Source organism: Oryx dammah, unplaced genomic scaffold (genome assembly GCF_014754425.2).
Source record: "Oryx dammah isolate SB20612 unplaced genomic scaffold, SCBI_Odam_1.1 HiC_scaffold_1, whole genome shotgun sequence".
In the NCBI taxonomy this organism is placed as follows: Eukaryota; Metazoa; Chordata; class Mammalia; order Artiodactyla; family Bovidae; genus Oryx; species Oryx dammah.
This window is the reverse complement of record NW_024070185.1, coordinates 44,766,988-44,794,246: the sequence shown is the minus strand read 5'-3', so window position 1 is coordinate 44,794,246 and position 27,259 is coordinate 44,766,988. Positions and strand designations below refer to the sequence as shown.

The 27,259-nt window shown below is 42.4% G+C and overlaps 1 protein-coding gene across 2 annotated transcripts in view; it reads right to left on the bottom strand.

The window, feature by feature from the left end:
• The window catches only part of FAM189A2 (family with sequence similarity 189 member A2), a 73,278-nt gene extending 57,238 nt beyond the window's left edge, over positions 1 to 16,040 (bottom strand). The window contains exons 1-2 of one of the 2 annotated variants that reach the window (XM_040249773.1): positions 15,607 to 16,040; positions 3,194 to 3,250 (exon numbers count right to left, since the gene is read on the bottom strand). In XM_040249773.1, coding sequence (XP_040105707.1) covers positions 3,194 to 3,250; positions 15,607 to 16,011 — 462 coding nt within the window. In that variant the 5' untranslated portion in view covers positions 16,012 to 16,040. Of the gene's footprint in view, positions 1 to 3,193; positions 3,251 to 3,502; positions 3,525 to 15,606 lie in introns of those variants that run through there. The other variant, XM_040249846.1, reaches the window with a different exon arrangement.
• Between the last annotated feature and the right edge of the window lie 11,219 nt (positions 16,041 to 27,259).

Below are 27,259 nucleotides of genomic sequence, written 5' to 3'. Positions count from 1 at the left end.
AAAAGGAAGTGCTCAAGTGTTCTAGACCAGTGTGCCCACAGCAGCTCAAAACTGAGAGCAGCTTGCCACTGGAAAGCCCCTCCCAAACTCTGCTGCCAGAATACTCCCCAACCCCCTGAAGTTAAAAGTGGGTAAACACAAAGTTCAGAGAACAAAAACAAGTGAGAAACATTTAAGACAAAAAGAGAAACTTTGATAACCAACCCAGAACCTAAACAGCTTATTGGTTGCCAGAGTAACCCCAGTGTTCAAAAATAACTAAGTCTTGAGCCCACTGGTCCTGGGGAGAGACCCCTGTCCTCACAGAACTGACTGACCGTCTAGTGGGGGTCACAGGAGAGGTTCACCCAGGAAAGCACTCAGGCTGCTTTCAGACCGAGGAGCCAGTACTCAGAGGTTGGGACCGGGTAAGGGGCACGGAGGAGGGGCCACTCAATCAGGGTGGTTCAGGAAGGCATCTCTCTCTCAAAATGACTGCTGAGCTGAGACCCAGAAGAGGAGGTAGCTAAGCTAACAGCTCAGGGCAGATGGTCCTAGTCTCTGAAGGACAGCCTGGCTGTGCCAGGGTCAGAAGGCACCCCTGTAGGTAGAGTGTGGGATGTGCAGGTGGGTAGGGCTGTAACTTGGACCAGCTCAGCCAGGGTCTGTGATGAAAACACATGGACACTTCTGGTTTCTCTAATGAACATAGCCTCCCACTCAAATCATCCAACCGCAGATTCCCTAAACTCACAAAGGGCGATGCTTGTGCAGTAAAAAAAAAAAAAGTATATACTGAGGGTGGGGGTGGGGTGGCAGAGCCACCCCATGGTGTCACTAGAGTATCCTCTCTGTTCAGAAAAGAAAACTGGACACTGGAAAGTCAAGTGGCTTGCACAGGGTGTCACAACCTCTTCCACAGAAGAGCTAGGCCTCAAACTAGGAGTGTCTGACTGGCACATCAGCTTTCTTCATTTTGCTTTTTAACATAACAAAATCATTTGGCACAGGTTATAATGACATACAATTAAGATTCACACAGACTGTTTTTTCCCTTTATTATACTGACTAAGGCTCAATGGGCTTCCCTCATGACTTAGACAGTAAAGAATATGCCTGCAATGAAGGAGACCAAGGTTTGATTCCTGCATTGGGAAGATCCCCTGGAGAAGGGAATGGCAACCAGCTCCAGTATTCTTGCCTGGAGAATTCCATGGACAGAGGAGCCTGGTGGGCTACAGTCCATGTCTAACTTGCAAAGAGTTAGACACAACTGATTAACACATACATAAGGCTCAAATGAACTACTGATACACTCAGAAAGTTTTCCTTCGCACAATTCCTGTCAATTAACTTCTTTATAAACTGATGTTAATTAACACTTCAAAATAATCACTAAATGGCCTTCTAAATACATATTCTTAACAGTCAAAACACACAAGCTCAAATGTCCAACAGACTCAATAACCGAAGGTAATGCAGAAATATGACAAAAAGCTACTTAGCAATTCTAAGTGCTAGGCATATGAAATCCTTGCTAGGAAAACATAATAGCTACTGATATGAACTTAATTTAATATTAAACAGAAAAAGCAGGCACGACATGATATGCATAAACTGGTTACAACTTTGTGACAAAGTTCATATACTTATCAACAAAAATGAAAAATATATTTTTATTGGGGTTATTTTCAGTTAAAATTGCTTGAGCTCACAGAATAAATTCACAAGGCACCTTTCCACAAGAAAACAGTGTTAAAGAAAGAAATGTTTTAAAAGGTGGACTTTCTTAATATCTATCTAGAACAAGCAGTCACTCTCTTCACCATTTGAAATTTTAAAAGTACAAATAGCATTAGATTAGATAGTTTTCTGATTTTAATTTATTTAAATACCTGAGAGTCACTGAGCATTTCAATAATGACCCAATGGAAAAGGACAGTGCAAAGATGACGCATACAGTGAAATACTAGCATAAACACTGAACACCATCAAACATTTTTCTGCAGAGACTGTAACCTAGAGAGTTGTTGCAAAACAAACCCCAGGCACACATAGCACATGCCACAAGATTCATGCAAAGCCTCCTTTTCTCCTATCCTGCTGTCTAATATATTAAAATACTGCATCAGTAATTTGTTCCTTCCTTCTGGAAATATTAGCAAAGAGATGTGAATTTTATAAAATGTTGTCTGCATTGTCTTCTGGGTCTGAAAACTCTCCAGGTTAGTTTTTCAAGACTATCAACACAGTACCATTATTCTCATTGTATTTTAAAATGTGCTTCTCCTCCTCGTATGTAAGAATTTAACTAGTTTGTATTTGTTACCCATCACCTTGCAAACAGTAGTCTGAAGGACAGTTTGGCTGTTTTAAGTATATTTACAGAATGAGTTTAGAAAATCATTTAACCCTATTTTGAAATGGATGGGAGAAAAATAAGAAGAAATGCTATACAGAAAAAATAATTTTTAATTATACTTCATATCAAATTCCTAGATCCTCTACCTCATCCTTGTACGTTAGCCTTTCTGCACATTTGTCTATTTTTTATGACATTTACTGATTAAAAGGACACAGCAAATAAAAACAAAGGATGAACTGTACACTTTAAAATGGTTCATTTTATACTATGTGAGTTTTACCTCAATACCTTAAAAGAGGGCAAAGTCTACTGCCATGAAAATATATGTGATAAAATATAATAGATGTGATAAAGAGAGAATATAGGGGACCTAAGCAAGGAATTTCTGAGATTATCCACCCAAAACATTATAAAAATAAAAAATAATGTATTCACGATGGAAGCTGAGATTTCCTTTAAAAGAATGAGAAAGAAAAAGAATGTGGAGAACCTCCTCAAGACTGGCTAAGAGTTGATAATTGTTGAAGTTGAATGACCGGTACAGGGAGTCCAGTATATCATTCCCTCCACTTCTGTGTATGTTCAAAATGTTCAGAGTAAGCCGTTTAGTTTTGCTTTGCTTTGTGTTTGTTATATCTTTACAATGGAGCTAATCCTGGAACTTGAAACACACGTATAGCAAAATTATCATCTCACTTTACTGTTAGGAGAACATCTGGATAATAGTGTCCATTGTCAACTTACTTTTTTAAGGAACAAGAAAGCTTTAGCATTTCAACAATTTGTCTCTATAGACTTCATAAATAGCACATTTTACAAAGGGTAAAAATTTATAAGATCAGTACATACCAGGAGTATCATAGGTCGCTTCCATGTTGTTAATCCTATGATTCCAGAGAGTATCACCTACAAGGATAAACAGTATCAGAAATCTAGACAAGTTCCAATCACTAATCCCCGATCTCTAAAGTATCTATTTTTAAAAATACATGAAATTTCAAAGGCTTCTACCTCAAACATTTAATATTCCTATTGATTACATGGGACCTGGTACACCATCTTGGACTCTCTCTCATGTCCATGGTCCTAAAATGTTTTCACTGACTGTATGTTTTTTCTTAAGGTCAGTTAAGAACACACAAACAGAAAGTAGCCTACCTTCTAATAAATGAAGGAATCAGTATTTCCCATCCAGGCTTCCAGCCCCCGGTAGCACCTAATCTGTAGCAAAGTCAGCCTCATAATAAGAACATCTGGGGCTTCCCTGGTGGCTCAAGGGTAAAGAATCTGCCCGTCAATGCAGGGGACAAGGGTTCAATTCCTGGTCCGGGAAGATCCCACATGCCATGGAACAACCAAGCCCATGCACCACAACTACTGAGCCTGTGCTCTAGAGCCAGTGAGTCGCAACTGCTGAAGGCCACTAACCTGCAACCCATGCTCCGTAAGAAAAGCCGCTACAATGAGAAGCCTGCATACCTCAACCAGAGAATAGGCCCTGTTCACCACAACTAGAGAAAGTCCAAGTGCAGCACAAGACCCAGCGCAGCCATAAGTAAAAAAATAAAAGTTGTTTTTGTTTAAAAAAGAAGAACAGGAATGCCTGGCCACAACCCTCCCTTCACTAGGTGGGAACCCATCCTACATGCATGTGTGCCAAGTCGCTTCAGTTGTTTCTGACTCTTTGCAACCATAGGGACCGCAGCCCTCCAGGCTCCTCTGTCCATGGGATTCTCCAGGCAAGAATCCTGGAGCAGGTTGCCGTTTCCTTCTCCAAGGATCTTCCCAACTCAGGGATAGAACCCATGTCTCTTAAGTCTCCTGCATTGGCAGGTGGGTTCTTTACCACAAGTGCCGGGAAGCCCCATCCATGGAGCAAGTCAGTTCCTCAAAATGGTAAACAAGGCCTTTCAGGATCTTCCCCTGCCTACTTCTCAAGCCTGGTTTCCACATATCCCTGGTGCACCCACCATACACCCTCCTCCCAGGCATACTTGTCTTTCCTCAGACTGGCCAGGCTCTAGACCTTCTAGGACTTTGTGCTTCTCTTTGCCACTGAAATCTCTCAACTCCCCTCCACTGTCCTGCCTGAGAACTCCTATGCATTTAAAGCCCTAACTCACAGTCACCTTCTCTGTTAAGCCTTATTAATCTCCCCACCCTCCTAGAAGCCCTCTACACGTAATTTTTCTCCCCCGAAAATATCGTGTCATTTTTGTCTTGCCCACGGACTGTGAACTCCTGTCTTGTCTCTCTGAATCCCCAGCTCCTGGCACAGCGCTTGTCACATGACTGGCAATTTGAAAATGTTCTTGAACACTTATTCCACAAAGGGGGAGGGAATACAGTAAGAAATATCTCATGTTGCAGAATGATATGTCAGTAAACAACCTAAACATCCTCAGTAAAGAAGAACCAGAATTTTGCCAAACGTAAAGTGGAAGCCACCATCAGCCCTTTGAATAACACAGTTCATAAGCAGGTCAGAAAGGATAAGCAAAGTAATTATTCAGCCCAGGGACATTCTGATGCCATCAGAACACATTTATCTTTGTGTATGCAGTAAAGCGAATCTCCTGAAGGCAGTTATGAGGATTTTTTTCAAATTCACTTTTTACCAAAATCACTCAAATGCACTATTTCACAAGAACTTATTTAACTCTAAGGATTACAATGCTACTTGAAATCCAAAGCTCATAGGCCTGCTTGCAATACTCTCAATTCTCCATTTATTGACTGAGGGCAATCATTTCACAACAAACCAGCAGAGGACAACTCTACCCACTTATATCGAGGATGAGAAATACATATGGGCAGACAGGGGACCGCTTCTTTGTATATATCTATGTTTAAACATACTATCGCAGCCGGTTTTGTGCACTATATACTTTCATCATCTTAAATTCAATAGGATATTTCCTTCCTTTAAATGATTTCTTCCAGGAAACATACTTGATGGGGCTTGTCTGGACCAGGGGTCCCCAACCCCTGGGTGAGTACTGGTCTGTGGCCTGTTAGGAACCGGGACACACAGCAGGAGGTAAGCAGCAGACCAGTGAATGAAGCTTCATCTGTATTTACAGCCACTCCCCACTGCTTGCATTACCGCCAGAGCTCTGCCTCCTGTTAAATCAGGGGTGGCATAATAAACGTAAAGAGGATCAGTCATTCTGAAATCATCCCCTCCCCATCCGTGGGAAAAACTATCTTCCACAGAACCAGTTCCTGGTGCCCAAATTGTTGGGGACTGCTGATCTAGAGGGCCTGGGCTGCCTGGAACTTGCAATCCATGAGGCCTTGTGGTTCAGATTCCTTACGTGGATTTTAAGTTTACATACACATGCACAGGGGTGTGATTCTTACCAAAAAAATTATAAGAGACACTCCTCTTCCTCTTCTTTTTATCTCTCAGCAACTTCTTCATTGGGAATCACTTCATGCTTACTGGACTAGTTCTCATTCATTTCCATTTAATGGCTACATAATATTCCTTTGATAGCCAGCACCTAATATATTCAATCATCTGCATATTCATGGGTATTCACTCTTTTTTCAACTTATTACCCTCACTAACAATGTTGCAATAAACATCATGGACATATATCCTTACAAACAAGTGCTTTTCATTTCTGGTTAACTAAAGTCCCAGGAGTAGTATTGCTAAAGTTGTAAGGAGCATATGTGTATAAATAAATAAATACATGAATAAATAAAATATTCTGATAGATTGTGACAGATACAATTTCAAATGAAGGGTCTCTGGGACAAAAGAACTAAGCTTTCTTTCTTTTTTCCTTTTAGGGAGAACTTAGCATATATGAGCCAACTAAATTTAAAACATAATTGTTAAAAAAGTACAAAATGTATTTGACAAATAAGAAATATCAATAATCTCAAAATATATATGACAAAGAAACATAAGACCTCAGTAGGAAGAAATAAAACCTTATTGAACAATATTAAATAAAGATCCAAATAAATCAAGACCTATACTACATTCATGAGTTGGAAGACAAAATACTTAAAGATATCATTTCCATTTGAATTGTTCTGCAGACTTAGCACACACCCACTTTAAATTTTAGGAGGATTTTTGCAAACAACACTTTTTATGGATGCTTCAAGAAACTATATTCCAGTCGTAGGTGGGGAGTTGTTCAGTCCTGAGCCCTGCAACAAAGTCTCACACCAGCTTCTACTCAGTTTATCCCTTTCTTTAAGCTTAAGTAAGCCTTAACACACTAGAGGAACTCTGTGACTGATGAGATGGAGAAGGGGAAGCAGAGGAAGTAGGACTGCATAGGTAGAAGCCCTGGAATGTTGAACAAAAGTGTTGCAGCTGGGGATGAATCCTTTAAGAGCTCAAGACTTAAGAAATGGAGGTTCACATTTTGGGGAAAGGTGTGGAATTCATGACTGGGGAGAGGGGATGGGGATGTGAAAAGGAAAAGGCGGTGTATTTAATGCCTCCACTCTCCTCAGGGGCAGCAGCAGCTGGACCTGCATCACAAGTGGCCTTTCATTACACCATAATGCTATTATCTGTTCAATTGTGTTTTACACTCACTTGCAATCTCATGAGGACTTGGATCTCTGAATATTCACTCAAGTATCACTAAAGGCTCCTAGGGGCACTCAGTTAGTTATGGCAGGAGTCAATGAGTGAATGAGTGGATATAGAATAAATTAATGAATGAAGGTCAAAAACAGGAGATCAACTTGCTCAAAGATGACTGTGTAACCCTAAACACACTTTCACTCCTGTGCTTCTTAAAAGAGTACAGCAACAGTAAAAAGCAACTCCATTAGCATTCTTTTTGCCCAGTGCAAGCTACAACATGCTCTGAATAAATAGGTAAGAACCTATTTTCTAATATCAAATTATCTCTATATTATTATAATGAGGTTTATTACAATTTTGGTTTCACTCACTTGAAACTCATTCCTTGTAGCTTATAGGGAAAAGCAGAGGCCTTTCTTTTTTTCTAATATTGCAAAGAAGGGTATTGAGATACTCCAGGCAAGAATCATTGTTACCCACCATATATTGTGAATGTGCCTGAACTTTTCAGCTTAAAAATCAAATCATTAAAGTCAAAAGCATATATTAATAATTCTACTACCCTATTCTTCTGTGTTAATCCATTAACACATGCATACTCAGTCGCTTCAGTCACGTCTTTATAACCCCACGGACTGTAGCTCACCAGACTCTTCTGTCCATGGAATTACCTGGCAAGAATACTGGAGTGGGTTGCCATTTCCTGCTCCAGGAATCCAATAACATGCTGTAGTGCAAAAATGTTCTGAATTCTGAATTGTTCATCAAAAGTTGCTGTATCTAAATACAGAGTTAAAAAGAGCCATGTTATAGACATCCCATATTTACCTTGTAAAAAACACACAATATTCACATCTCTTAATAACCTATCTTGCCCTATAGCTTTTACATCGGGAATTTTTTTTAATGTATATGTGCATGTATCATTCTTTATCTGCCCAGGGCAACTCAGTAAAAGATCTGACAAAGTGGACAACTGGGTATTTCTTGTGTATGCTTGTTGGTTACCACAATATCCCACAGAACAAAACACAAAAACTAACTAATCTGTTCACCTTACCTTAATTAAATATTGTCCTTATGTTTAAAAAACATTGACAGAAGTTCTAGTATGTACCAGGCCTGGTGCTAGTGCTCAGCAACAAAGCATTTTCCTAAATGTTCTCTAATTATACTTTAACAAAATCAACTCTGAGGCAAGAATCATCTCACTCATTTTTATAGGTGAGTAACTGAGGCTGAGAGGCTGAACATTTGCTCAAGAACTTATGACTCTGCTCCTGTGTAAAATAAAGGACCAAAGAAAATGAAGTTCATCTCAAAGGTTATACTTTAAAAAACTGCTGCAATATTAAAGTACTACTTAATGACCATGATAGAAAAAATGTATGTACTATTTTTTGGTAGAGATTTTAGAATTTTTGTGTTAGTTTCCCCTTTGAACCATCTATTTTTTGCATTGTGTCATTATAAAACTTTTTAAAGATTAACCTTGAGGTTCACCAATGTCTGTGTCTTTATAAGGAACTGGAATCTTGCCAAAGAATCACAGAATCAAGGGAGGGGTGACCATGAGTTCAGGTCAGTGACTTCAACACAGAGACATGAATGATGATAAATGACATTAGGGTCCCCAGAGAAGAACAAAAAATAGTAACTAATTCTCTACCACTTGCCTGAAATATCTCCCAAGGATCACACATGTCATTAGGGTCAGGAATTTTGGGTTTTGAGGGAGACAGAAAACAATGCAATTCTCTCTACTCTTTCATTAACCTGAAAGTGTGGTAGGCTGGTCTCTGTAATCCCAGTGGGATCTAAGTAACATTAACTAACTATTCCTCCAAACCGGGAGCCAGGACAGCACGGACTGAACATGGACATTCAAATCCTCCCTGTGCCACCCACCTGGGTCAAACTTCAGTATGTTTTTAAAGTGTCTAATCTCTTAGCTTCATGAACTTTGGGAATAATAATACATTGAGTCATTAGTCAAGGATACCAGCAAGGAAACAGATGATCACAGAGTGCCCCAAAACAATAAGCACATTAAAAACACTCCCTTCAAGTTGCTGAAAGTTAAGAATGTAAAGTATGGGGAAAGAATCTTTATCAGTTCAGTTCAGTTCAGTCGCTCAGTCGTGTCTGACTCTTTGTGACCCCATGAATCGCAGCACGCCAGGCCTCCCTGTCCATCACCAACTCCCGGAGTTCACTCAGACTCACGGCCATCGAGTCAGTGATGCCATCCAGCCATCTCATCCTCTGTCGTCCCCTTCTCCTCCTGCCCCCAATCCCTCCCAGCATCAGAGTCTTTTCCAATGAGTCAACTCTTCGCATGAGGTGGCCAAAGTACTGGAGTTTCAGCTTTAGCATTATTCCTTCCAAAGAAATCCCAGGGCTGATCTCCTTCAGAATGGACTGGTTGGATCTCCTTGCTGTCCAGGGAACGCTCAAGAGTCTTTTCCAACACCACAGTTCAAAAGCATCAATTCTTTGGCTCTCAGCTTTCTTCACAGTCCAACTCTCACCACCATACATGACTACTGGAAAAACCATAGCCTTGACTAGACAGACCTTTGTTGGCAAAGTAATATCTCTGCTTTTCAAAATGCTATCTAGGTTGGTCATAACTTTCCTTCCAAGGAGTAAGCATCTTTTAATTTCATGGCTGCAGTCACCATCTGCAGTGATTTTGGAGCCCCCAAAAATAACTGTTTCCCCATCTATTTCCCATGAAGTGATGGGACCAGATGCCATGATCTTCGTTTTCTGAATGTTGAGCTTTAAGCCAACTTTTTCACTCTCCTCTTTCACTTTCATCAAGAGGCTTTTTAGTTCCTCTTCACTTTCTGCCATAAGGGTGGTGTCATCTGCATATCTGAGGTTATTGACATTTCTTCCGGCAATCTTGATTCCAGCTTGTCACAGCTGATCACAGCTGACTGCTACAGCGCAGGAGCAGCTGAGAGGAGCTACCCCACGTGGGTCTGAGGTCAGGGGTGGCAGCTGGGAGGAGCTATCCCCTGCCCGAGGCCAGGGGTGGCAGCCAGGAGGAGCAACCCCACGTCCAAGGAGCAGTGGCTGCGCGGGGCGTAGGAGGGCCTAAAGGAGCTATTCCATGTTCAAGGTTAGGAGGGGTGGCAGTGAGGAGATATCCCTCCTCAAAGGTAAAGAGCAGCGGCTGTGCTTTGCTGGAGCAGCCGTGAAGAGATAAGCCACGTCCAAGGTGAGAGAAACCCAAGTAAGACGGTAGGTGTTGCAAGAGGGCATCAGAGGGGAGACATGCTGAAACCATAACCGCAAAAAACTAGTCAATCTAATCACACTAGGACCACAGCCTGTCTAACTCAATGAAACTAAGCCATGCCCTGTAGGGCCACCCAAGACGGGCGGGTCATGGTGGAGAGGTCTGACAGAATGTGGTTCACTGGAGAAGGGAATGGCAAATCACTTCAGTATTCTTGCCTTGAGAACCCCATGAACAGTATGAAAAGGCAAAATGATAGGATACTGAAAGAGGAACTCCCCAGGTCAGTAAGTGCCCAATATGCTACTGGAGATCAGTGGAGAAATAACTCCAGAAAGAATGAAGGGCTGGAGCCAAAGCAAAAACAATACCCAGTTGTGGATGTGACTGGTGATAGAAGCAAGGTCCGATGCTGTAAAGAGCAATATTGCATAGGAACCTGGAATGTCAAGTCCATGAATCAAGGCAAGTTGGAAGTGGTCAAATAGGAGATGGCAAGAGTGAACGTCGACATTCTAGGAATCAGCGAACTAAAATGGACTGGAATGGGTGAATTTAACTCAGATGACCATTATATCTACTACTGCGGGCAGGAATCCTTTAGAAGAAATGGAGTAGCCATCATGGTCAACAAGAGTCCGAAATGCAGTACTTGGATGCAATCTCAAAAACGACAGAATGATCTCTGTTCGTTTCCAAGGCAAACCATTCAATATCACAGTAATCCAAGTCTATGCCCCAACCAGTAACGCTGAAGAAGCTGAAGTTGAACAGTTTTATGAAGACCTACAAGACCTTTTAGAACTAATACCCAAAAAAGATGTCCTTTTCATTATAGGGGACAGGAATGCAAAAGTAGGAAATCAAGAAACACCTGGAGTAACAGGCAAATTTGGCCTTGGAATATGGAATGAAGCAGGGCAAAGACTAACAGAGTTTTGCCAAGAGAACACACTGGTGATAGCAAACACCCTCTTCCAGTAACACAAGAGAAGACTCTACACATGGACATCACCAGATGGTCAACACCGAAATCAGACTGATTATATTCTTTGCAGCCAAAGATGGAGAAGCTCTATACAGTCAACAAAAACAAGACCAGGAGCTGACTGTGGCTCAGATCATGAACTCCTTATTGCCAAATTCAGACTGAAATTGAAGAGTCTTTATAGGACTTGCTAATTCTCAAATATATATTACAACAGGTAAAATATGCCTTCAAGGTTCAGATAAGTGAAGGAAGCCTCCAAATCTCAGGCTCAAGGTGAGACTAGTTACAGGAGTATACATGGAAAAAGATTCTTGAACTACAGTGTGTTTAACAAGATGGTCCCTTCAAATGAATCTGTTGCTGTTGTTTGGTGCCTCTCTTAATCATGTCCAGCTCTTTGCAATCCCATGGAACACAGACTGCCGGGTTCCTCTGTCCATGGGATTTTCCAGACAATAATAGTGGAGTAGGTTGCCTTTTCCTTCTCCAGCGGATCTTCCTGACCCAGGGATTGAACCCGGGTCTCCTGCATTGCAGGCAGATTCTTCACCATCCGAGCCAACAGGAAAGCTACCAGAGAAGCCTCAGATGAATATATTTGTCTCTTAATTTTGTATCAGATATATGAGCAAAACTTTTATTGAAGCCACAAGATTTGCTGATTTACTTGCTATAGCAGACTCAGGCATATAATGGTTATTCAAAACTTGAAATATGAGGATATTTTTCTACTGTGTTCTTACGTGGGTTTGAAGTAACCTTAGACTTAAGTTGGCACTGCCACTCAACTACCTACTTTCATATGCCAGTCAAAATTCTGAGTGATAAATAAAACATTATAGCCATACAACGGATTCTCATTTGGTTATAAACAGGAATGAAGTACTGATACATGCACAACATGGATGAACCTTGAAAATGTTATACCAAGTGAAAGAAGCCAGTCACAACTGACTCCATTTATATGAAAGGTCCAGAATAACAAATCCATAGAGACAGAAAGTAAGTAGCTGCTTGCTGATAAGGGAGTTAAGGGAGAAATGGGGTGTGACTGCTAATGGGTACAAGGTTTCTTTTGGGAAGTGATGAAAATTTTCTAAAATTGATCGTGGGGGTGGTTACAAAACTGTAATTTAATAAATGTCATTGAATTGCATACTTTAAATGGGTGATTTAAGTAGATTTAAATGGAATGTGAATTATATCTCAACAAGAGTGTTCATTAAAAAAATTCTGCAGCCCTCAAGTCATAATTTTTTTAAGTTTTCATAAAAACTTTAGCTGTAATTAAATTAGTTACAATGTGCTATCAAGCCCCTCCCCTTTAACTATTAAGTCTCTTTCTTTTAGAAATAGATTGTGAAATAGTTAATGTTGAAATTACAATGATAGAGATTTGCCTTAAAATAATCCAGTGGGTGTTACAAAGGGAGAATGAGTCTGAGCATACAGTGATCGTGCAAGTGTTGATAACTACTAAAGTTGGGTAATGGGTCACTGGTGGAGGGTGGTCTTTATACTATTCTTTCGATGTGTGCTGAAATCTAAAATTTTCACAATAAAATAGTAAAGTGGAGTGAGGTTCTTAAGACTTCCTGGTCACTTCTATGCTCTCTCTCTAGTCCATTTAGATTTTCTTTTTAAAAATACAGATGTATTGAAATACAGATAAAATGATGTGATGTCTGAGGGTTGTTTCACAATAACATGGGAAGTGAATCTGACAAGCAGACTGGAGAGCCTGCTGAAACTGATTCCTACCCTGCTTGGAAAGCCCATCCTTCTGGAGTTAACAGAACACAGAGGGAACTCCCTGGGGGTCCAGAGGCTAGGACTCCACTTTCCCTACCAAGGACCTGGGTTCAATCTCTGGTTGGGAAACTAAGATCCCACAAGCCACCCAGTGGAGGGGGAAGAGGAGGACACATAGAGCCAGCAACAGAACCAGGAAGAGGTACAGATAAAACAGTGTGCAACAACTGGGGTAGCGGCATATGAAAATTCACTGTACAGTTTTTTAATAAATTAAAATTTTTCCATTAAGAAGAGTTAAAAAAAAAAAAAAAACGCCTCTCACACACATAAATTCAAAAGGTATGCTACTGCTGAAACTCTTGTCCTGCAACAGAGTTATGGACTTAAGGCCATTCTCAAATCCTGTTCCGTTGTTCTGGACATGCAGTATCTGTCGGTTCTGCTGTCACCGCAAATTCTGAAGACAACCTCAGAAACAGGCCACAAAAAATAACAGTTGCAGATTTCATATAGAGTTGGGGGGCACAGGGTGGAAAAAGGACCCTATAGAAGAGACTTAGTTCCAAATCACTGATTCTTTCCCTGCTCTGGTTTGCTGGGTCCTGGGGACAAGAACATGCCCAGCCAGCAGGCCCAAGCTAGTAGCCTTTACCATCTGTTGCGCACATGTGTGCCAAGTTGCTTCAGTAGTATCCGACTCTTTGTAACCCTATGGTCTGTGGCCCACCAGGTTCCTTTGTCCATGATATTCTCCGGGCAAGAATACTGGAGTGGTTAGTTCATCAAATCTAACCATGGCTCAACTGACATCTAAAATGCATTTACTTCTGACATAATTCACAGCAGTACACTGATTTAGGGGTTTAATTTTAGGAGAGAAAAAATAGTTTTCAATAATCCTAAACTAGTTATCTTTGACAAGAGATTATGATTTTACAAAGAGCAAATCCCTAAAATGTATGCAAGAGTCACTTCTGGCCCAGGGTATTTAGAGAAATTAAATGCACCAATCATTTGGCTGAATTTAGTCTGACAAGTGGACTAAGGAGTAAGACAGAGCCAATCCCTACCTACCCTGTTGAGAATATTCCTCCTTGTGAAGTTTTAAAGAACTCCCAGAATCCTGTTGGAGAGCCCAAGGGCAGGGCTAGAAGTGGGGATTTCTTTTATATGTTGCACAGATTGTGAATTCCACCCACCATAGCACAGGCCGTACCAGCATCAAAATAAGGCGAACAAACTGGCATCAGTTTAAGTATAAAAACCAAGCCAGGCTCTACATAACCTAATTTTCTTACAGTTCTTATTCAAACAATTACTTTGGGTTCAATTCGTTCTCCCTATAATCTTAAAATTCTTTGGTTCCCATGTGGCTCCTTGATAAAGAATCCACCTGCTAATGCAGGAGAATGCAGGAGACCCTGATTGGATCCTTGGGTGGGGAATATTCCCTGGAGGAAGAAATGGCAACCCACTCCAGTATTCTTGCCTAGGAAATCCCAAGGACAGAGGAAACTGGTGGGCTATAGTCCATGAGGTTGCAAAGAGTCGGACAGGAGTGAGCAACAACCACCACCATATTCTTAAATCCGGTCTTGAAAGGACCACCCAATGTTTTTAGGTATCCTACATTCATTACAGATCTCAATAAGAACTATAGGCATTGCCAGGCTTTTAGATTTAATTTAGACAAAGATTATTTTACATATTGTAAAACAATTACAATTGCAATTACAATTATATTACAATTGTTTTACATATTGTAAAACAATTACAATTGTATTACAATTGCTTTACGTATTCATCTTCCACAATCACTTCACGAAAACCTGTTTCCAAGTCTCTCAATCCCCAACAAACCTCAAGACACTGGTTGCCTTGAAAGCTGTGAACTCTTTTGGAGGCAGGGATGCTCCAGGGCAGCAGACCTTTTGCCCCACATCAGCCTTCTCTGTTGGAGGCGCCAGTCCGGTAGGGCCAGTGGCAGAGCCGGGTAGACATCTCCAAGCTCATCCACATGATGGCTTCCTGTTCTCAAGAATTAAATTCTGCCTAGCAGTTTGTGTGGCTCCAGGAACCCAGTGCGGGCCTAGGGCCCTCCTTTAACGACCAAGTACACGGCGAGTTAACACACTGTTATTACCTCTTGAGCTCGTCCCCAAACACAGTGGAGTTACTTTACACCAGACACTTCATGTTTACGTTTGCCTCAGTGCAGAATAAAATAAGTGACGTGCCCCAACCTGTCACTTCATCCATCCCACAAATACCCCTACCGTGTGCCTGGCACTGCTGATAAACTGGTGAACAAAATAGATGCAGAGCCTTGCCCTCCCGGTGCGGACGCTGTTAGCGAAGTAAACACTCAATGGCTGAAAGAAGAAGTTTACTCATTTTCTTCCCGCTTTTTTTTTTTTTTGCCACCGACCCCCATCCTTCTAGTCTCGTCAGGGGCTGGAAATCAAGTTTATCCTATTAGTTTGACAGGAATAACAAAACCCTTTAGCCTACATGGAATAGACACCGTCCAGGTGCAACCCAATTCACCATGGACCTCCACTCTCTCAACGGCCCCAAAACTTCAACCGGTCCGAGAGGTTCTCCTCCCCAAGTGCAGCCCTGGGACGATCAATCACGAGGCAGAGGAGGAAACGGGCCCAAGATCCCTGCTCCCGCGGTGAGCGGGGCGCGCGCGCGGCACTCACCGAGGAGCCGGCCCAGAACGGGCACGAGTTCTTCACCTGCGGGGAGCTGCTCAGCGACAGTGCCCCAAAGCTGAGTGCCACCATGCAGCAGCCCAGGATCAGCTGCAGCAGACCGAGCGACAACAGCAGGCGAGCGGGCAGCAGCGCGGAGCCCGGAGCCCCGGCCGCGGCGGCGGCCCGGCGGGAAGAGAGTGCCGGCGGCGCGGCCAGCACCCCGGCGGCGGTAGCCCCGCAGCGAGGCCGCGCCGGGGGCTGCAGCGCAGCCCGGGGCCAGCGCGGCCGTAGTGGGGGCAGCGGCGGCTCCTGGCCGGCGGCGGCCGCGGCGCCCGGGCCCCCGGCCTGCGGCCCGCCCGAGAGCCCGGCCACCGGGCAGCAGGAGCCCGGGAGCACCACAGGCAGGGACATGGACAAGCGGGGAAGGAGCGGCCGTTGGCAGCGGGGAGAGGGCGCGGAGCTGAGCCGCCGGCGCCGGGCTCTGAGCACGCGGGCGGGCTCGGACGCGGAGGGGGCGGGAAGAAAATGCGCACGGCCCAACCACTTGCTGCCGCCGCCGCCGCCGCCACCGCCCCGGCTCCCGCCGGCCGCACCCACCTGCCAGCCGGCGGGTCGGCCTCCGGCCTCCCGGGCGCGCCCCACTCCCACACCCCGCCCCCAACACCACGCACGCCCTGAGGTCCCGCCGCGCAGCGCCTGCACCCTCTGGGGCCCCGCCAAACCGGCGCTCTCTCCAGAAGAGGTGCCCCAATGTTAAAACAGGTTCCCTCAGGCTAGGAGGGAACTGCGGTCTGGGCGCGGAGGTACCGACAGCCGCCAAGCTGGGGCGCAAGGGGAGCGCCGCAGGAGCGCTGGGAACCCTCGCCCCTTTCCGGTCCAGCCGCGGGCGCGACTCTGGCGACCTTTCATACGAAGGGAGCCCGGCTTTAAACTTTTCCCCGGCCTAGAGTAAGGATGACAGGAAGAGAGCTGTGGGTGACTTGGGAAGAGTCTAAGCCTCAGAGTTTCGGGAAAGGACGACGCAGAGCAAAGTCACCGTTCGCGTGGGGCTTCCCGGCGCTGACTGCTCTGCAGCCCCTCCGCCTGGGAAGTTGGGAGGTGGGGAATGAGGGGTAGGGGTGCTTTCCTGGCACCAGCGTAGGATTGGGCAGGAGGCCAAAGTTTCCTTGGAAGTATCCGGCATCCAGAAAGAGAACCAACGGCCTGGAGCGTTGGCAAGGGTTACATACACTCTGTGGCCGTCTCACCTTGACTCCTGAGCTGTATTAGGCATCATCTGGTAGAACATAGAATCCCAGACTTTCAAAGAAATGGCCTCATAAAATTCTAATCTGTTTTTGGTAATTTATAAAATATATTTAGAACTTAAAAAGAAATGATTTGCCTTTGTAAAATTTTATTTCCTAATGGTAGGAATTCTTATGTGTTGAAAGTGTTCTTATACATAAAATGATTATAATAGAATTTTTTCAGGTTAAGAACCAGAACACTGTCACTCTGCAGAAAGTCAGTCTCAGTATTAAGTGAGTAATAAGTAAGGGGAGGGTATTTTATATCCTCCTGCCCACTAAACCAAAGGAAACATGTATCTGTTTTTATGCTCTGCTTACAAAGGCTGTATTTATTTCGTTCATTACTTACTGTAACTCACAATGTAATGCACTGCCAATGTGCATGTGTGTCTACATGTACACTTTTTGAATTATTAAAGCACCTGTGATTCATAGTCTCAAGGATTCTTTTACAAACTCCTCTCGGAAATAAACGTCAAATCCCTGGAAAAAAAAAAAAAGGAGTTGTCTTTTAAAATAAACGTTTGAAGTATGTGATTTCATGCACTTTAAAACATCTTACGGTAGGTATTCTTAAATTGCAAGTAATGTTAAATTGAAAGTTTCTCGTGTGCCAGATTATACATTTTAATTTATGCACAAGCTTAAAGGTATTCAGTTTTTAACATTCTACTACATTGTGCAATGTAAAAAAGTCTGACTGAGTCTTGAGAAACTCTGTCAGCTAATAAGTTTATTCCGCTGGTCAGTCTCTGACACCCGAAACGTACTGTCAAAAATGTATTCTTTGGGTCTGTGTAGGTTGGTGCCAGAAATCAGATAGCCTCCTTTCCTTTGGATGTTTAATGGCTGGAAAGGGAGAGCTGGTAACAGTCTATTTCTTGGTGTGGATGCCAGTTCCATGGGTGAGACTCATTCTGAGAAAATTCATGGAGCTGTACTTTGTGCAGTGCTCTATTTTTTATATTTAAATATTTTCAAATCTTTCTGTGTACTTTTCCCTTAAATTTTTGTCTGTTTCCCTATATAGAAACAGATGACAGCAAAGGTAACTAAAATCCATAGGCAGTTTTATCCAATGGCTTCGCATATTTTTTCAGGCCACTAAACCTTTTCCTAAGCTGCTAATTAAGAGTTGTTGCACAGAAATTTTCTTTTATGTTGTTGTTATTGGCCATATTCATGTGACATTCTTTTCCATCAACCCAAATCCATGAAACTTTGTCCCAACTTTCAAGATTATGCCAAATAGCACTTTTGGGTATTTGAGCTTTGGGTTTTATAACTCAAGACTGATTCTTTGCATCCCCCCAAACAATTGGTTACAGTAAGTCCTAAGTTATACCTGATCAGGCTGAGTTGTATGTTACTAAATTCTTATAGGATGATTCAAAGTCACTGACTTCATGTCGGCTTGAAAAAAATTAAGTGAGGATTTTGGAAAACAGGCAATTCCTCAAAAGTTAAAGAATTATCATTTGACCCAATAATTCCATTCCTCGGTATATACCCAAGAGAAGTAAAACATATGTCCACATAAAAGCTTATATACAGATAGCATTATTCACAATAGCCCAAAAGGTAGAAGCAAGTGTGGGTGAATGGATAAATGAAATGCGGTATTATGGATGAATAGATAAACAAAATGCAGGAGAGCCATACAATGGGATACTGGTTCATGCTACAACATGAACGAACCTTGAAAACATCATGCTAAGTGAAAGAAGATAGTCCCACAAGATCATATATTATGTGAATCCATTCATATGAAATCTCGACAGCAGACAAATCCATAGAGGCAGAAAGTAGATTAATGATTGCTTAGGAATTGGAATGGGGGGAGCAGTTAGAAGACTGAATGGGGGTTTATAGCTAAAAGGTCAGGTGACTTTTTGAAGTGAAAAAATCTTGAAGTCTGTTTTAGTGATGATTGCACAACCTTGGGAATATACTAAAAACGAATGAATCGAACACTGAATGGGGGAACGGTATCTCAATAAATACTACAGGTGAATCTATCATTATCTCTTAATAAAGTCCTTACTAAGACATATTACAAATAATTAAAATAAAGACAAACATGTGGAAAATGTGACCAGGCGTTTCGTTAATGTGGGCGAAAATGCAAGGAAAAAGTGGTTGTAGTATATTGTTGGGTGGAACCCAGCTGCCAGCTTTCCTCAATATCAAAGCCAAATTGCAAGGAGAAATTTACATCAACTCCTCCCTTCCGCATACCTCATTTTCCACCTCCCACACTCAAAGACTTTTCTGCCCAGAAATTCAAATTCTTTCACTCAGGTTACACTGGACACCTTTATACAAACTCCTCAGTGCTTCCCACCATTCCTCAGAAGCCCCAACCTGCCAGCTAATTAGAGTGCTAGGAGAAACATGTTCCCTGGCAACCTGCCTCCAGTACTTAACATTTTACAAGGAGAAAAGCTTCTCTGAAGAAGGCAGAGTGGAATCCAGAAGTCCTCCTTTAATTGGTGTCTCTGGAGCAGCTTTGCTAAGTTTGGTTCATGGACAGGTTCATGGACTTCCTTTACAACCACAGAACCTGACAATCTGGAAACAACTGGCAAATTGCATATTAACAAATTTTTAAAAACATGAATTGATAACCATGGTAGTAGTCACACTCAAGAATCTTTACATGGGCATTTTCATATGGGAAGGGACTAGAAGTAGCTTAATAGTTGGAAGGGATTTGGCTTGAATACAAACTTTGATGTAAATATGTTCAAGGGAGAGGTTTTGCTGGGTCCCAGCCAGGCATTGCTGCCCAGGTGATTTTTATGCATAGGAAGGACTGAAACCACTGGGTTCTACTGGAAAGGGGACCAGATTAGGAGCCAGACATCCCAGGTTCTAGTCCCTCCTCCACTCAGTGATCTTGAGCGGCTCCAAACTTCTCTAGCCTCTATTGCTTCCAAGGCCTGCGATTTTGAAATTCAGTCATTCTAATCACCATGATTTCTCTGCATGAGAGCAGAGAGCAAGAAAAGCAGGTGAACTAAGGTGCGGAATAGTTAAACTTTCAGACCTAGAATAAAATAAAAAAAAGAAAAATGCTTCATTCTAAACTTTAAGGCCTCATGGTTTTCTCTGGTGAAAAACATGTTTTTCCCTCAGGTACAATTTTGAACAAGGATTGTGTCCAGGAAATTAAGTGGCAACTTGCATTATAAAATTCATTTTGCAAAGAAAGAGCTGTGGAATTTTTTTTCTAATTAAGAGAGAGGGAGAATAAAAAAATGGAAGAAAAGAAAGCAACTTGAACATAGCTGGGCAAACCAGGTACTCTTGTTTTTCTGAAATAATGGTGCAGGTTGGTTGTTAAGGACTTCTAATGCCACTGGCCCCAAGACAGACTTATCTATTAAACAGAAGGGCTGCAGCCATAATTTTCTCTTTGAAATTAAATACTGAAGAACTTCTTATAATGCAAATCTCACAAAATACAATTCAAGTCAATTGGTCTAAAATTTATTTACGGCTTATAATTTTCTAGGAGAAATAAGCAAAACAAATATATGTAATAAACTGTATTTTATAAGCATGTGTTTATGAGAGAGAGAGTATGTGAATATTCGCATGTGTGTGTGTTGTGAAACCTTGTAATCTCAGAGCTTCCTGGTTCAAGTTTCTGTAGACATTAAAGCTGTAATTCACCTTTGAGCACTTTTGAAGAAATCTCTTGAACAAATCTTTTACTTATACCGAATGTGAAGCCTAGAAGATGTTTAGGAAAAACCTGGAGGATAACAAGAGGCTGTCCTTGCCTGGTGAGAGCAGAGTTCTCACCCTCCACTAAGGGGCTCTTGGTCTGAAGTGCTTGTCATATCACCAAGGGAGCTTAAACATATATACAACTTCTCCTTCATCTATTCCACTCATCTCACACCCCCCATCCCCTCTGGCAACCACCTTTGAATAGGTGAGGAGATTAAGAGGTACACATTCCCAGTTAGAAAATAAATAAGTCACAGGGACATAGTATACAGCACAGGGAATAGGGTCAATAATATTGTGATAACTTTGTATGGTGACAGATGATAACCAGATTGACCGTGGTGATCATTTTATAATGTATAAAAATATTGACTCTCTGCTGTACACTTGAAACTAATATAAGTTAATTATACCTGGTGGCTCAGATGGTAAAGCATCTGCCTGCAATGCGGGAGACCCGGGTTCGATTCCTGGGTCGGGAAGATCCATCCCCTGGAGAAGGAAATGGCAACCCACTCCAGCACTCTTGCCTGGAAAATCCCATAGACGGAGGAGCCTGATAGGCTACAGTCCCTGGGGTCGAAAAGAGTCGGACACAACTGAGTGACTTCAAAAAAAAAAAAAACTCTTCAATAAGAAAAAAATAATTTGATATATATGTGTGTATCTATATATATATAATTTCTAAGCCCCCAGTTGCAAAGATACTGATTTATAAGGTTTTGGTAAGGTCCATACATACTATATTTAGTAAAAGTTCCCCAGAAGTTGAAGATGCCCTCAAAAGCTATGTCTCGAGACAAATATACCTGTATGTGTGTGTGTGCGCGCATGTGTACGTGTACACATGTTCTTTTTAGCAACTATTTACAGAAGATAAAACCTTGGGCCCTCAAAGACAGTCAGAGGATGGAGTCCCTGCCTGTCAAACTAGAAGAGAGAGCATGAGGGGGATTTGGGCCGGGCTTAGCACAGCCCATGTGAACTGAGCTGTAGATGTCCCTGTGTATACATTTGGGAAATGTACAAACTCTATGGATTTAAAATCTTAGCCACTGACCTACTGAAGACCACTGAGTCACCCAGGAAGAAAGAGGTGGGGTCTCCCCTGTAGGGAGAGGGCATGACTGCTGCCAGCCCTCCAGGAGAGGTGGAATTGAGAGCAACGTGGAGCTCAAGATGCAGGAAGAAGAGCAACCCTGTTCTCTTTCTGAGCCTCCTCCTAACACTAGCTACCAGCCTTCATGTTCTGCTATGACCAGGTTCGTGTGCATTATTTCTAATTCATCTCTGTGAGGTAACTCCTTGGCTGAACTGGGCAGAAGCAAAAGAAAAATCATTCACCTTTGAGCCTCTTTTGCTCATAGTCGCTATCTGTCAACAGTCCAGAGCACAAAAATAAATTGCTCTCCATGAAATGGTGTGGTACTAAATCACTCTCCCACCTCTTCTGATCTGATGGGCTGCTCTTGATAACAGATGTGAGTTCTGTGCATTCAACCGTGTGCTTTCACACCTTGTTCTGATTATATCAATAAGTATCTTGACATATAGGGGTTCCCTGGTGGTTCATCAATAAAGAATCCACCTGCCAATGCAGGAGATGCAAGTTAGATCTCTGGGTAGAGAAGATCCCCTGGAGAAGGAAATGGCAACCCACTCCAGTATTCTTGGCCTGGGAAATCCCATGGACAGAGGAGCCTGGTGGGCTACAGTCCAGGGAGGTTGCAAAAAGTCAGACATGACTTAGCGACTGAATAACAACAACATTTTGACATATATCAGTCTTTTATCCCAGGCTCATTTTTACTCTGGGGTTTTAAATATGCTGTTCCCTCTGCCAAAAATACTGTTCTATGCCTACCTCCTTGATGCCCAACTTACATACACACATTCTCCCAGGATACCTCAACTCATCCCTAGGTCACAGATTGGAGCTTCTTTACTCCAAAAAGTTGTCTGTGACATCCGCACAAGGCCACCTCCCCCACAGAGGCCAGGTAGAGTGAACCTGCTTTGTGCTTCATTTTGCTCTCTACTTTGCACCGTATTGTGACTGCCTGATTTCTTGTCTAGATTCTTATCTAGACTTTGCATGTGGGAGGGTGGGGGTGGTGCATTAGAGGTAGAGCGGTGTGTGTGGAGGAGCTGGAAGGCTTTAAGCAAATACTGAGAATGTATTTGCTCCGCTCAAGACGAAGGTTGGAAGCTGGAAGGAGCTTAACAAAGGGTTATGTGCGTTCACCAAGTGCCTGAGGCTGGTTCCAATAACAAAGTTATATACCAGGCCTTGAGGCATTCGAAGGCTTCCTTCTGACCACCTGTTTCTGGGAGCAAGGACTGTTGTTTCATGATAAGACTCCCTTTAGAGTTTCGCCAAAGCTATGTTATGGCTTGGGTGGTGGGAACTGTATTTTATACTTGAATGCTTTGATGTTTTATCGAGAAAGGCTACGTGCAAGTCTGCTTTATGCTCGGCTCCCTGAGACCATATATCTGCGAAAGCTGGACAATAAAATTTGTCAGTCCACTAGAGTGTCCCCTTCAGAGTGCGGCCCTCCGAGCCTTACAGGTGTGGGGGAAGGCACATAATAAAAAAAACTTCAGAGACACTGGAATGCTCTACATCTTGATATGAGTGAGAGTCTCCAATATATACATGCATAAAAATTCACCAAGCTGTGCATTTAAGATTTGTGTGTATCTCTGTATTATAACAACCACCACCACCACAGCAAGGTCAGGATACATGAAAAAACTGCGTACTCACTCATTTAAAAACTAAACATTAAACCTTAATTAAAATTTTAAAAACAACAATCTGATCTCCCAAGAGGGCTTGCCCTAGATCACTCGCTCAATAGAAGAACCAGTCTCCTGATTCCCACCTCAGAGCTGTTGCTATGCTACATGGAGGTATTGGGTCAGTGTATATACATGGGGGACACAAGTTCTGTTTTAACCTGGGCAGCATGGTGACTCTGGGTTTATATAGCAATCCTCAAACCTGGACACGTTATGTGGTATGAAGACTCTTAGGACACCCCTGATGATTCAGAGGCAGTGTGGTTTGATGAAGGAATTCTAGATGGCAAATTACCGGCCTCTTTACTAAACCAGGGCCTTTGCACTTTTGTTCTATCTGGAATTCTCTTCTCCCACTTGTCTTGTCCCCTATTTCATTCACTTTTTAGAGAAATCACTCCTGACTTTCTTATCAAATGTGGCACTTTCCCACCTCCTTCATTCTCTATCCTCATATTCTAGATTTCTTCATGGTACTTATCACCATCCGACATTACATTGTATATTGTTTCCATGGCAATACAACAAATATAAGCTTCATGAGGCCGGGGACTTTGTGTGGAATAAGCCTATATTCTCTCCTAGAGCAGTGCCTGATAAATATGAATCAATAAAGTTTTATTGAATAAATAAATGATCTTTTTCTCTCACTTGCTGTGTGATCTTAGACAATTACATCACCTCAGTCTTTTCCATTAATGGGGAGTGGGATAGTGGGTGGGTAGGAAGGTGTTTAGACTGGATTGTGTGCATGGTTCTTTCCAGTTCTGACAGATAATTCTAAATGCCAGCATGTAGAATGCTCTCTTCTCCAAGTGCCTTGGTTTCCTTTAAAGAAGAATATTCTGATTATGAATCATCTCAATGTGAAAGTACAAAGAAAGGTGCATTTGTATCTGTGTGTGTTTGTGTGTGTGTAAATGAAGCTGAAAGACAAGCCAGGGCCCCACAGTCCTGGTGTCAGGCTACTTGCCACCGACATATCAGGTGTCCCACTCTTGGTGGCTATGTTACATGTCAGCTTCAGAGCTTAGCCCCAGCAAGCAGAAGCTGTACCCCTCTTGAACTCACAGGTTCTGCAGCTTAGAATGTGACTAAGGATGAGCTTGGCTATGACAGACCTCTGAGGGGACTAATGTAACTAACAAGCAAACCATCCTTGCTGGGATTGAGTGGGTGAGTGGAGACCTAAAGCGGGAGTGAGGTGGGGGTGGGGAGTAAAGGGCAGTGGCCCAAAGTTTTCAGTGTTCTTGGAAGTGGTAGATGGATGCAGTCTGGGGAAACCTCTGGGAACCCTGGAGGCCACTGACCATGGGCCTTATAAACAGAGACCCCAAGGGCAGCATGAAGTAGAGGGATGAATGCTGCACTTAACCAGAGTTAAACCTGAAACAGATCCAGGAAGCAGGGGGCTAAGGCGCAGTCTTGCAGGATACCAAGAGTCAGAGTGAGAAGACAGACAATGAATACACATACGTCTCAGGTTTGTGTAAATCTTTCAAATACACCAACAGCCATGCCGGGTACTAGATTTTCACTCTCTAAGAAGAAATTGAGTTTCGGAGATATGACTGCCTTCCTTGAAGTCAGACTGCAAAATCAAAGCAAAAACCTAGGCCTTCTGACTTCTATTTCAGTCTCTTTCCCAGTATACCACAGCAATATTTTGGGCACAACGTTACTCATGGTTCAGAAAACATGGGAGAGGACCCTCAAAGAAGCCATCTTAGATTCTGTCTCACCTCCTTTTCAAGGACTTTTCTTTGCTTAACCGTGCATTCCCAGTGAGGGCTGCCATGTTCTTGTCTGATTCCGCCCTCAACTGGAGATTAGGTCTGGGGCAGATATCTGATCTGAAGGGGCCCTCCCCGCACCTTCCCTTAGGACCACAACTGGTTGGTTCATTTCAATAGTAAGACTTCATCATTGTGACTGCAAGACAGACACACCCATATGAAGTGTCCAAATTGAAAAGTAGGATATTCCTCTAATATTTCCTAAAAAGATGTTTGATCAAATTCAGCATCTATTCTCTAGCGAAAAAAGCCAGTTACAAAAAAGTCCCACATACTATATGATTCTATTTGCATGTCCAGACAAGGGAAATTTATAAAGAAAGTAGACTAGTGATTGTTTAGGGTTGTTTAGTGATTGTTTAGGTTTCTCTTTGAAGTGATGAAATGTTCTAAAATTGACAGGGTGATGGTTGCACATATCTGTGAGCATACTAAAAACCACTGAATGGCACATCTTAAATGGGTGAATTACACTGTATGTGAATAATTATTTTAATCCAGGTGTTTAAAAATCCATTCCTTTCATGTTTGGGAACACATGTACACCTGTGGTGGATTCATGTCAATGTATGGCAAAACCACTACAGAATTGTAAAGTAAAATAAAAAATAAAGAAAGAAAGAAAGAAAAAAAATCCATTCCTGATTTTTAAATGGCATAACTCCTTAACATTATATCTATCTCCAATCATCATTAAGAACATACAAAAAAGTTTCATTAAATTTACAGAAAAGTTAAGAATGTCCATATCCTCTACTTTCTAGCTAAGTAATGACAAATGTTTGGAAAAAAGAATAATTATGATTTCAAATATAAGACCTATACCTGGAAAGTAGTATAATCCTATCTGGAACATGAAAGAAGAAAAGAATCGATCACATTCAAATACCTTCCAAGTTAAATTTTAAAAATTATTTAAATAGCATAGGTTCCCATCAGTGTTGAACTGGATGGAAAAAAAAGACATTTTTGTACACAAAAATCAGGTAAGTGCAGATCCAATCAAGTGATCATCTAGGTGGGATCCTAGACTTTGTGAGCAGGCAGAGATTCAAGTATTTGAATAAACTGAATCTAGCTAGTTGTATAAAGGAAAGTGAAAAGTGTTAGTCACTCAGTCATGTCCAACTCTTTTCAACACCACGGACTGTAGTCCTCCTCCAGGCTCCTCTGTCCATGCACTTCTCCTGGCAAGAATACTGGAGTGGATTGCCATTCCCTTCTCTGGGGGATCTTCCCAACCCAGGGATCAAACCTGAGCCCCCTGCATTGCAGGTGAATTCTTTATCATCTGAGCCACCAGGGAAGCAGTGGTCTATATGAGCCACATTTCTTTTTTAAGTTTTGAAGGCTTAGCAAAAAAAAAAAAAAATCCAACTGTTCAAGAGGGAGGGGACGTATGTATACCTATGGCTGATTCACGTTGATGTATGGCAGAAACCAACACAATATTGTAAAGCAACTATCCTTCAGTTCAGTTCAGTCGCTCAGTCATGTCCAACTCTGTGACCCCATGAATAACAGCACGCCAGGCCTCCCTGTCCATCATCAACTCCCAGAGTTCACTCAAACTCATGTCCACCGAGTCGGTGATGCCATCCAACCATCTCATCCTCTGTCGTCCCTTTCTCCTCCTGCCCTCAATCCCTCCCAGCATCAGGGTCTTTTCCAGTGAGTCAACTCTTCGCATGAGGTGGCCAAAGTATTGGAGTTTCAGCTTCAGCATCAGTCCTTCCAATGAACACCCAGGGCTGATCTCCTTCAGAATGGACTGGTTGGATCTCCTTGCAGTCCAAGGGACTCTCAAGAGTCTTCTCCAACACCACAGTTCAAAAGCATCAATTCTTTGGCGCTCAGCTTTCTTCACAGTCCAACTCTCACATCCATGCATGACCACTGGAAAAACCATAGCCTTGACTAGACAGACCTTTGTTGGGAAAATAATATCTCTGCTTTTGAATATGTTATCTAGGTTGGTTATAACTTTTCTTCCAAGGAGTAAGCGTCTTTTAATTTCATGGCTGCAAT